At 33.3% G+C, this 13048-nt stretch overlaps 1 protein-coding gene across 8 annotated transcripts in view; it reads left to right on the plus strand.

Annotated features, from left to right (window-relative positions):
- ABCB1 (ATP binding cassette subfamily B member 1) overlaps positions 1-13048 on the plus strand; it is a 54997-nt gene that overhangs the window by 19983 nt on the left and 21966 nt on the right. For all 8 annotated transcript variants that reach the window (XM_083826012.1, XM_083826018.1, XM_083826011.1 and 5 more), the window contains 9 exons: positions 441-495; positions 1871-2018; positions 3298-3361; positions 6147-6338; positions 7060-7231; positions 8216-8340; positions 9140-9311; positions 11241-11354; positions 12705-12815. In XM_083826012.1, coding sequence (XP_083682138.1) covers positions 441-495; positions 1871-2018; positions 3298-3361; positions 6147-6338; positions 7060-7231; positions 8216-8340; positions 9140-9311; positions 11241-11354; positions 12705-12815 — 1153 coding nt within the window. The remainder of the gene's footprint in view (positions 1-440; positions 496-1870; positions 2019-3297; positions 3362-6146; positions 6339-7059; positions 7232-8215; positions 8341-9139; positions 9312-11240; positions 11355-12704; positions 12816-13048) is intronic.

A 13048-nucleotide genomic window follows, 5' to 3' on the forward strand; every position in this document is an offset into this window, starting at 1 on the left:
CAGGAAATCAATATTTTAAGTACCTTGAATATTTTATTAATTCTCCATCCCCACGTGAGAAAATTTGATTCTACAAGCTATCTTCCTCTTTCTTGTTTTGAAAGCTATATAGTGCTTCAATTCACAGCTTGAGATAATGGAACCACTGGTCCCTGATGGGGTTGTTGTACACTTGACATGAGAGACCTGTGAAGAGCTTGATTTGAATTTATAGCAGTTGGGAGCTGATGCTATTTATATATACCTAGAGGTTTAAATACAAACATCCCAAGATGTTTTTGGGATGCCTAAATGTCATATTAATTTTACACATGATTCTTTCCCATAAATAAACTTCATAATTATTTTTAACTTTAACTGAACTTCATTAACATAGTGCACTAATATTTTTTGAAATGTTGTCAATTTCTAAATGTACTAAAACTATCATATCTCTTAAGGAAGGGAAAGAAGAGAAAAGAGGAAAAGCCTAAAATGGTCAGCCCGTTTACACTGGTAAGATTCTAGCTATATATATGTGTACATATATTTATGTGCACGCACATTTAGAAGTGTAATATTTTAAATGCTTAAAATAATGATAGAGAACTGCATATATGGTCTGATCTCTACCAAATACATTGATAGTACAGAATATTGGATATGTTTTGGCAACCTAGCAGATTTTTTGTGAATGTAGTTTTTTTAAAGAAACAGTTTTATTACTGATATGGATTTTTAGAAGCCTTCCCTTCGTAAGTTATCATGCTAAGTATTCCTGCTCTAAGGAATCTGCTTTGGCAGGGGTGTTGGACCAATGATCTCTCGAGATCCCTTCCAACCCCTACAATTGTGTGATTCTGTGATTCTGTAAGTACACCTATGTTAGATTAATTTTTGTGATAAATCAGGATTTCTATGTGCTTAGTTGCCTTTTTCAACACAATGAAAAGGGCATAATTATACCTGAGATTACTAGTGTCATCCTGTCCTCTAAATTACCTGAGTCAGGTTCTAATCACACTTATCAGTCCATTAGTCATTTTTCAGTCACCTGTGTCAGCAGTAAAGGGTAATGCCATAGAATTAAAAACTAAAAAGCACTTTAAATTATAGATTTTTAAAAATATATTTAAAAAAGGTAATCTGTTAATATTTAATCAAAGTAAATCCTAGATTTTCTTTAGTAAAACTGAAATATTGTATGTTTTGTAGGTTTGGTGTGCATAATGCACAGCAATGATATGGGAATTAATAGTAATAAAACTACAGTGCAAGGTGGTGGCCAATGACCCGATTCTTCTGTTTTGCTGTACCAGCTTGTACTTGTACAATTGCGTTGCAAAAACACTGCAATTTACAACAGTGAAACTTGTATTTACAGTGCAGAGTCTATCCAATGGCTTTCTAACAGAAGAGCATAAACTTTATTGAGTTAAATGGCAAGAGGTATTTAGCATTTCAGTAAGTTTTGATAATGCCTGTAGTACATTAGGAATAATTCTTCTAACTGTAAAATAATGAATTTGCAGTAAAATTAATTATTGCCTTAATTATCACAAAGGTATTAAAATTTAATATAATTTGAACTTTAAATTGCAAAATTTGAGAAGGCAAATTGTCTTGTTTTCATATGACCTTTCTTACCCATACGCAGATACTGATAAATTTAAATACTACAGTTCTCTGGTTTGGAGAGTTTATAGTATAAAAGTGCTTATATTAGAATAATTTATTTCTCTACATTTAAGTTGTTTAATAAATTTACTTGCAAATTAGACAAAGTTATAGATTTATGACAACCAGGTATAAAATTGATAGCTTTTTCTTGGTTTTGTAAACATAACATTCTAGTACCACAATGAAATTGAATTTCTCTTCCCATTCACAGTTTCGATACTCCAGTCGCACAGATAAATTACTAATGATATTTGGCACTCTACTGGCAATAGCCCATGGAAGCAGTCTTCCTATTGCGATGATAATTTTTGGAGATATGACTGATACCTTTGTTAATTTTGGAAACACAAATTTTACAGGTAAGAATACAGAGAGACCAATGTTTTATATTTGGAAGACAGCCAGGGAGATTTGAGCATCTTGACTTGAGATATTGGTGTCATCAAACCCAACTTGCTAACATACTGTGGTGTAAATTAGTAACTGTTGTGTATACTGTAATAGAGATATATTCTGATTTTCTTCTACTTATTCTTAGTTTCTGCCTTAGTAGATAAAAATAATCTATTACAATATACATTCAACAAATCATGTTTAACTGTGGCTGTGATAAACAGAAAGAACCTGACTTTCAATTTCTGCTCCTCTCAGCATGAGCTCCTGTTGCTTCCCTTGCATACGACAATTATAGTTCACAAGGTGAATCAGATCAGTAAGTAGATCCACCAGAAAACTTGCTACTAAAAATAAAAGTACTAATTTTCTCATGGCTCAATTTGTTGAATCCCCTCATTTGCTAAATTAGAAGTAAAAAATCAAACGCAGAGTGGCAGGCAAACACTGCAGATACAAGAGGGAGGATTGACACTTAGACCAGATTAGGTTGTCCTCTGAAACCAAACATTAGATGTTAAGCTTGTGAACAGACTCGTTGCCTGGAATATTCTCTGAAAAGTTATCAACCATTTAAATAAATGTCCATGGTGATTCAGAAAAGTAATCCGTGTGACAATCTTCTGTCCTGCATCCATTTTTGCTCTTGTTATTCTCCTACAAGACAGAGACATCGACATGATGCACTTATCAGAACAAGTAATTTGTGATCTACTGCTTTCCAAGTACAGTAAATTGATCAGATTTTTGCAATTGCAAAATGCTGCAGCTATAGTCTTCCTAAAACATCTGTCATTAACTTCTGGTGTGTGGGAGAAAAATTTTAGTGCCAGCACCTACTTTATAGACAATGTTTTCATAAAGAATTAAGCTATCCACAATTACCAGTGTGAGGCAAATGTCTAGACGTACATTTTTAATGGGTTTTGGTATTATAGAAATGCACTCTGTTTTCAGAAAGAAAGAAAAAACAAACACAAACCAAGCATGTAATGAATGTTCAGGAAGACTTTCTAAGCTCAAGTTATACTGATGCAGTTTTGTAGGCAATGGAGTCAGGACTAACCTTCTATTAGTATAATCACTGTTTTTGAATACGAAGAAGCTTGAACTCATTACACACCTTCTCTCATTCAAATCTACTAGAATCAAAAGGAGACATACCAACTCAAAATTTGATGAACAGCATGCAGGAAAATAAATTTGTTAAAACTTGCTCTATTAAAAGTATTTACTCTTTTTAAGGAAACTTTCCTGTATTGAATTTCTCTGAAGAAACTCTTGGCGAGCTGGAAGAAAATATGACAAGGTAATTAGAAACTGTTATTTTCTCTCTTTTTTTTTTTTTTTAGTGTAGGCACACTTTTGTTGTCAAACCACTTTTCTCCCACAGATATTTTGCATACTTTAAACAACATAAAAACAATGGTTACTTGAATAACATTTGTAAATAAAGATTTGTATACGAGAATATTGAATTCACTGGGAAGATTCTTGAACATTCCCAGTCATTCCCAACAACTTCCCTGTAATCTTTTGCTCTCATCCATTCCACCCCCTTTTCACGGGTGCTCTGTGTCTCAGTGTCATCAGCATTTTCTTCCTTCCTCTTTCCCTTCCTCTGAATTTATAAGCACTACGTGTTATGCAGAAAAATTATATTGATTATCATCCACCAATTTCTTGAGCTATGTTGATTCACTGATAAAAAGCAGAATTAAAATTGCCAGATAGTTATTAGTTTCCTGCCAAAGCATCAAGTTCAGCTAAAATACCTGGCCTACAGAAAAATACAGTTAGATTAAACGCAATTTTAAATCTAGTATTCAAGAGCTGTCAATAGTGATTCTGTTACATAAGAGAGTAATATTGCAGATTCACAGACAAAAAGGAGAATAAGGAGAAACATCAGCTACCAATAGAAGTGTTTTGTTAGGGGGCTTCACTGGCTGCTCTTCATGGACTAGGTTTATGCAGGGTGTCTAAAGTCTATGTGCATTTTCTTGTACCACTTCAACATTTTTCTTCAGATTGAAGTTTGTTCCTCATTAGGTATTGAAAAACATCTGAGATCACAGGAATACTGATGTGGTCATCAAGGCAATAGTAATGAAAAAAACTTAATCTCTGAACTCAAGTGATGTTGCATCAAAAAGAATAGAAACCCTCCTATCATCCTCAGCATGCTATTGTCTAGGAGTCACAACAGAACAGAAGAACAAAAAGTAAACGAAAACAGAAAAGCTAACCAAAAGAAAGTGTAAATGTGAATATTATCTAAATGTTGAAAAGTGCCTGTTCTCATGGCCCTAAGAGATGTGAGGGAGGTCTGTTCTTAGCATCCTGCATGTCACCTTGTCTTTTAGACATTAAGTCTGAGAGCACAGATATAGAGTGCTTACAGAGCAGCCTGAATTTCTCTTCAGAAATAAATTGTAGAATAAGGGATGCATGGCTAATTAACAGTATAGGAATAGGTTTTCTTTTCTGAAGTTTCTAAACTTTCTGGATAGGGCCTTGATTTAGTGTGTTACCAGTTTGAAGAAGCTGTTTGTACCCACTCCCTGTTTCTCTGAGAATGCCTGCCAGCAGGTAAAGTAATAATAAAAACTGTTTACACAGACAAAGATCTTACTCAGGTGTATTCAACCATAAATGTGGACTTGGTTATGTATGTTACTCAGATAAGAGTTTGCCTGAAATCCACTTACTTCTCAAAAGAAAAAGAACAGTTAATTTATAATGCAGCGAGCACTTATTCTCTGTTAAGTTTCAGCAGTGAAGTTACAGAATGTATTTCCTTAGCATGGAATGTTGTAAAGATATCAGTCTCTTCTCTTACAATTTGTCATGAAACAAAGTCCACACATAAAACTGTTCTTTGAAGTGACATAACATCATAAAGTAATTGTCTAAAGTAATTACTACTGAGTTTTGAAGCAGTGTCCTTGTTTTTAGATGGGTAGTTTCTGTGTAGGTTTTCAATGGATCTGAAGATGATCAAGGTCAATATTCAACTAATCAATCTTCAGTTAGACATTAACCCATTTTATTAATCAGTTTAGATACAGTTCATTTCATAATGATCACAGTTCCAAAGTCCATGACTAAACTGTACAATATATCAGTCACTGAAAATGCTGGATTAAAATATGAAAAGTTTAATCTATAAAGCCCTTTCCTCCTTTTTTGAGCAGAGCATTTGCACACAGATTTCTGTAGCTTACTCCTGCCAAGTTTCATGCTCTAGTTCTAAAGAATTGGTGTGGCTTAACTTACTTCTTGTGAGTGAAGCTCCTAAGGGTTTTAAAGCTTTTTTTTATTATTATTTTTATCATAGTCCTGTTTTCATTCTGGTTTAAGTTCACCATTAACTGGTTCTGATACCAGTTCTGACTGAAACCAGATCTGATTTGATTCTGTTTGAACAGTTTAAAACTGTGGCTTAAAATCAGTTTCAGCTTGAGAAATACAGTGGTTCATACACTTCTTGATTTTCACATGACACCCTGTTTATGACACAGAGATGACTTTAATTAGAAGTAAAATATCAGTTATGAAAAGAATAAGGAGCAAAATAATTTTGGATCTGGTGGCATTTACTTGAAATAGATGTATAGATAGTCACGTTGTATTCCCCAACTGGGAAGTATTTATAACATGCATGCATACATGTATATTTATGTAGACAAGCATGTTGTATTATATATGTCTGTGAATATGACATACAGATATATATGATTAGGCCTCAATGTGTTAAAACACAAATGCTATGATGTTTTTGGAAATTACATGACATGTTTAAGCAAAAAGGATATTGTATCTAAAATATGGTTCTAAAATAAACTTCTGAGAAAAAAGATACACTGACAAGAAGAAAAAGTAATTCCTGTCTAACAAGAGCATCATTTAGTTTATTATGTTTCTGTAAAGTTATATTAAATAGTACTCATAGAAAAAAACTTGGGAAGTTTTACAGTGAAGTGAAAACTCTAAAAGAAACATATAAACTCTAATTCAGGTCTGAAACAGAAGCGGGAATACAGTTAAAGACAGACTAGCAAGATAATTTTTATTTTTATTTTTTCTTGCAGATATGCATATGACTATTCTGCAATAGCAGCTGGTGTTCTTGTTGCTGCTTATATCCAAACTTCATTTTGGACCCTAGCAGCAGGCCGACAAATAAAAAAAATTAGAGAAAAATTTTTTCATGCAATTATGAGACAGGAAATTGGATGGTTTGATGTAAATGATGTGGGAGAACTTAACACTCGTCTCATTGAGTAAGTGCACTATACCTTCTGCAATGTTATTTTATCTTATTAAATATGTACAGATTGCAATATTTTTTATTTTTAAATTTCATTTACTTCATTGTGAATCTCATGCAAGTTATCTCACAGAAAGTCTCAGAGACTCAATTTGTGATAATTCTCATGCTGGACTGTCATAAGGTTATCAGAGAAGCATTGAGATAAGTTCCCTTGTGAACTCTGAGGATGACTAAAGCCTAACAGTATGAGATTAACCCAATGAAAAGAAGACATGGTTCAGTTCTGTGCACGCTGGGAACTGAGCACAGTGATGACTGACCCCAGCAGTGTGAACATCTTGAACTGCTTGACAAGCTCTCTCTTTCTCCTTGCCTACATGAAAGGATTTAGCTGTTCCTCCCAAATATACTACTGTTTCTAAATAGATCCAAAATTTGGCATAGTGATAAAGTGAGAGAACCTTTGCACTGCAAGCAGAATTTCAACCTTTTCAGAAGCAAACAGATGTATAGTGTTACATTTCACAAGAAATATGAAATTTTCTGTGATTATATTATATACTACTCTATCTTTAAGCAAACTGTTGGCAAGTAATTGAACATAAAGACTATCTACACAGACTACTACAGACTAATAAAGACTATCTACACAGATGCCCATATAACAAAACTGAAAATCTTGCTGTGCTTCCTACATTTACCTTCCTGTCTGGATGTAATTTGTTTTTCAGTGATGTCTCCAAGATTAACGAAGGAATAGGTGATAAAATTGGATTGCTTGTCCAATCTTTAACAACATTTGTGACAGGATTTATTGTTGGTCTCATAAGAGGATGGAAATTAACCCTTGTAATACTTGCAGTTAGTCCTGTCCTAGGACTTTCAGCAGCCCTCTGGGCAAAGGTAGGCCACTATGCATTCAATGTCAGGTTTTATATAAAGGAAAGATAATGAAATGAATCTACAAACCTGCAATTCTTACAGTTGAAATGCATTGCTTAGGAAATTATGATGGCTTTAGAGAACATCTATCTATGTACATAAGCTGTTAGGTTCACTGTATATAAATGCCCTCGAGTAGTTACAATTTTATAATTCCAGTGGATTAGGCAGACTTCCTTTAATTTGAAGCTGTTTATGTCAATATAGCATATTTTATGTGGAAAAGGATACGATATATACCAGCAAAATGTATGTCTGTAACTGTTTAAAACTTCATTCACATTCAATTCTGATGAAAGAAATAATTGCACCTCCTGAAAAATAATCAAAGAAATTAGACCAAGCTTTGGTCTCAGACACATTTGCTTTTCAAAGTAGTTGGCAGCTTTGGTAAGAAATTTTAGGCAGATTTACATGAGAGAAGTACAATGGGATCAGAGTGTCTTACATTTGCAGTTTGGAAGCCTTCAGTTTTTATAGTATTTTACTTCTCTTACATTTCAAAGATTATATAAGCTTTTTCTGTCTTGGTGTGATTGTGTTAGGGAAGAGGTAGGAGCAGAAAGGCACGTGCCACGTACTAGCTGAGAGTGTTCACAGACTGTGGCCAATTAATGTAAGTCTTGAGCCCTCTGGTTAAGGCAGCCAGAGAAGAGGAGGTGGCCTTAGGAGAGCCCACCAGCTCAGTGTAAGTGTTCATCTAATCTCCTGCACTTGGGTGAAAGCAGAGTGCAAAATTCAGCCCATAGATGTTGAGAATGGGTAATGTTAAATTATTTGATTGAATACTTTGTATAATTAAGAATTTCAATATCAAACACTCCTGCACCTATACATAATAGAGCCAAAAGTCTTCATGTTGTAAGAAAGTCACAATGGCTTTTATCATAAAGTGCTTGAGTTCATTCTGTTTTTCTCAAGTCCAAATATTTGATCCTGCGTTAGGTTCTCTCTGCATTCACTGACAAAGAGCAAGCTGCATATGCAAAAGCAGGAGCTGTTGCAGAGGAAGTTCTGGGCGCAATCCGTACTGTAATAGCTTTTGGAGGACAAGAAAAAGAAATTAAAAGGTAAGAGCAACTCTTGCTTTCATCAGCTGATTCTAAAGTACTCACTTCAGATGGTTTCAAATTTTCTTGCATCTTCACTGCTGAAAGTCTGCCCAAATAGGTACGCGTTGTGCTTGTTACATTTCTAGGTAATGGGGCTGGAAATTGGCTGTTACTAACTTTTACAAGATCCATTATGTGTTAAATAGCAATTAGGGTGTTTTGTTTTTTTTAAGAAATTGACAACTTAGGTTGATATATCATCTCCACTCTGGAAAGTGCATAAACTGCCACTTCAAATAGTAAGTGGCAGTTTTCGACAGAAAAGGCTGTGCTGTGAGAAGAGATGACGATATCTTTGGTTATCTGATTACTCAGTAGTTGTGAGAGTTCTGCTAAACAATATTTTTTTTTTCGCTATATTGTAAAACATAATTATTGTGATATATCTTGGTCTTTTATCTTAAGCTAACAAAGATAATCTCAAAACTTGTCACGAATGGTTCACAGTCAAAGTTCACTCAACCTCAGGTTATTTTAAGGAACTCGTATGCCTTTTCCTGAATTACGATACACTGTGGTTTTTTTTTGTTTGTTTTGTTTTCTGTCTGCCAGCTCAACTGGTGTTGGCATTTTTGGAAATTACCTTAAGTTATCTCTATGCCTTACAATCAGGCCTACCTTTGTATGTTCTTAGGTTTATATATTGTATTATCTTGCAGTACCTAAGTAATGTTCTTTTACTAGTTCATCCATAGTTTTTGGTGCTGTGTGCCATGGTACAAATCTAAGTGTATCTTGAACTTCTGCCTTTCTTCAGGTATCAAAAAAATTTAGAAGATGCTAAACGCATTGGAATAAAAAAGGCTATTACAGCTAATATTTCTATGGGTGCTGCTTTCTTACTGATATATGCATCATATGCACTGGCCTTCTGGTATGGAACTACCTTGGTCTTAAGTGATGATTACACCATTGGCAAGGTTCTCACTGTAAGTATTTATCAGTAACCTCCCAATCATATTGAAAAATAATACTCTGAAGTGTATTTTCTGAACTTACTTAGGTTCATTCAGGATGGTGTGCCAAATTGGCAAAATAGCTTCTTTTCTTTTTAACAAAAAAGTTTATTATCAAAAATGTCTACATGTTTTTTTTGCTATAGTTTTTCAAAATCTACATCAAGCCAAATAAAATGTAGATTATTTTCATCTGTTTCTACATCTTTTATGACTTCCATAAGTTCATACTGATATAGAAGAAGTTCAGTCAAAACTTGAAGTACAGTACCCTTCCTAGCTGATATTTATTTTCAGATTTGCAGGACTGAATATATTTTCAGGATGCAGAATGAAATAAACTTTAAAAAAAAAAAAAGTTATGTGTTCTAAATAGATCAGTTTACCAATCCTTTTCTTGTATTTTGCTCCATACAACCCAGGAATCTCTTTTCAATATTTTTAAAAAGCAAGGGGAAGGAAAATATACTTGTGACTAGAAAATATGTCACTACCTAACCAGAGGAAGAAAAGTGTAGCTTATACATCATAACTTAAATTCTTCTCTTGATATGTCAACCATCCTACTTTCACATGAGATGTCAAAAAAATATGGTAAAAATATATTTCTTTAACCATGATGAAACCAGTCAGGATACCATATATGTATTTTTACATCTCTTTAAAGCTACCTGATTTTTCTTTATTTATGAATCCCTCAGATTTGCAAAAATTGTCTCTGATGTGTGATACTGGCTTTTTTGAACTTTTGCAGTATGAGGCCTGTTTTTTTTTTTAAGGGCAGGCAGGCATACAGAACACCTTAGACAGGTTCAGACAATTACTCATGCCCTTGTATGTAACTCTTTTCCGTTCAAAGTCTTTGCAATTAAATGTTATCTATTTTGCAACTCATCAAACTGGAGTTTATATAACATGAATTAGAGTGTGTGTTGCAAGTCTTGCACTGTATCATGAGGGCATCCAAGGGTATAAGAGGTTACAACACTTGGAAAATAGCACTGCAATATAATAAGTAATATGAATGAAAAGTGGTATAGTTAAAAAGAGCAGATCCTACGGGCTGCACTTTTACCATATATTTGTTCAGTAAAAAAGTATAGCAGATCATCATAATGTTAAATATAAACAAAAGTGGTAGAGGCTGGGATTAAAACTGGAATTAGCATTTTTGTGATGTATTACTGACAGATCTGATAAAGAAGAAAGCAGTTTTGTAAAAGGTATGTATAATAGAAGGACTTGCAGCTAATTTCACACAACTGTTAAATCTTCTTGAGCAAATGTAAAAAATTGATCAAAAATGTCCATCAAAATCTCCATAGAAATATTTCAATGTTTGATGGAACCTTTCCCCAAAACTTAAAATAATTTATAAAAGGTTTCTGAATCTATTATTTTGTCAAGATGTAGGAAATTTAAAATGTCCTAAGTAAATGCTTCAGTTAACAGGTGGTTGTTTTTTTTTTTTGTTTGTTTGTTCTTTCTGTTTGTTTTGTTTTGTTTTTTGTTTAATGCATGTGTTCAAATAAAAATGAATTATCTTTGGAATATCTTTTGTCAAAGAATGTATTAGTACAATAAATCCTGAGACATCAAGTGTAATTATACATTTTTTTTCATAGAATTTGCAGGTTTCATTCTCAGTCATCTTTTCCATCCTCATGAGGTTGTTTGCAGCATTCACATCATGCAGGAATACAGCTGGCTCTTAAGAAGTCCTTTTCTTAATCTTATTCTCTGTTTAAGAGAGAACCTTTCATTTTTCCTTTAATTCTAGATTACTTAAACTTCCATAACAGGCACAGAACCTCTGACCCAAAGTTACCTAACGTAAATAAATAAACATAATTCTCTGCTTAAATGGGACCTGACATATGTCACCATAAACATTTCTTTCAGGTCTTTTTCTCTGTATTGATTGGAGCGTTCAGTATTGGACAGACTGCCCCAAGCATAGAGGCATTTGCTAATGCAAGAGGAGCAGCCTATACAGTCTTTAATATCATAGACAATGTGAGTATCTTTGGTCTTGCTCAGAAACCATTCTTTTTAAAGTGCAGGTAATATTTATGGATATGAAATTAGTAAAAGTAAATAAGATTGAGTAAAATAAGATGTAATTCAAATATCTATCTGATGTTTTGAAAACATATTTCAATATCAACGTGGATAAAATAACATAGAACAATGGCAGTGTAAAATTTTAACCTGGTATACATATTGGAGGCCTATTTAAGACTGGAAGGAAAATCAACATATTTTTAAATTAGATTCTGTGCAACAAAGGTGGAAAATTGAACTTTCCTATATTTAAATAATTGAGAATATATTTGTTAAATTGTTAATAAATAAAAAGTCTAATTTTACTGCTGCTGTGTATTTAGTAATTTACTGCAATAGTTAACTTCTAATTTTATCCAATTTTGGCAATACTAAAAAGCTTATTTATTTTCTTAGAAGCATAAATATATTCATAAAAGCAGATAGAATGTATAGTTATTAGTCAGTCCCCCTTTGTCTTTTAGTTATTGTTTCTTGCTTCAAAGATAACAGTATTGGATCACTGGATCTCTTAGTGTTGGAGGTACCCTGTAATGTTTTTACCATGAAGGTCACATCTAGTGACATATAGAGATGTGATTACAGTTGATGCAGGTATATGGGCATAGGGTCAAAGGCTAGCAGTGGCATCACCAGCAGCATGAATGTCAGCAAATCTATAAAACACAAGCAGGTAACCTGGTAACATACTTTATTGGACAGAAGAGTCTGAAATCAGGGATGCTGTGATTTTATGAGCTAATGAAGTTGTATAAAATGGAATTACATGTTTTGGATTATTTGTACATACTTCAAATTCTAGACCTACCCTTGATGATAATGCAAACAGAAGTAATTAAGCACTCTGTTTCTGCTTAATGATTTTTACTTAATGGTCAGTGAATCAGTTCTTTCTCACAAAATGGTTACAGCAGAAAGGCAAAGCTCTACATGAACAGAGTCTGAACAGTTCATTGGAAGTGATCTGTTCAGGTTAATCAGGCAGTGGAATGAATCTCAAATTACACCTAGCTGTGGGTACACTATTAAAGACAATATATTAAATTCACACAAAATGTTAAATAGAGAAATTATAAAAGTATTTTGCATTAACATATCAGAAATGTAGTAATGAGGCAGCAAACCATGCAACATACATGTTTCAGAAGTCTCACTCTCTAAATAAATTTCTATCTATATTTATTATATTTATATTATATCTCTACAGAGTAATGATGCACTCTAAGACTTCTTTATGAAACAAAAAAATTATTAGGAAGTAATTTTTAAATTTTTTTTCTCTGCACATTTTATTTCACACAGGAACCTCAAATTGATAGTTATTCAGAGACAGGCTACAAACCAGACCACATTAAAGGGAACTTGGAGTTCCAAAATGTTCACTTCAGTTACCCATCCAGACCAGATGTTCAGGTATTGTAAATGAACTTGATATTTATTACAGTTAACCACGTGGAGAAAAAAAAAAAAAAGTCACATAAATAAAATTTTCTTGAAAATGTAACAATTCCAGGTTGACTCTCTAAATCATGTACAACTACCTTGTCATCACAACTATTTAATCTGGAATTATTTGTACCCTAGCTAAATGTGCTTTTCTGAATAAAGCTATAGTCAGTGTGACTATGTGATAAAACTTCAAAATG

This window comes from Anser anser (genome assembly GCF_964211835.1).
Source record: "Anser anser genome assembly, chromosome: 2".
In the NCBI taxonomy this organism is placed as follows: Eukaryota; Metazoa; Chordata; class Aves; order Anseriformes; family Anatidae; genus Anser; species Anser anser.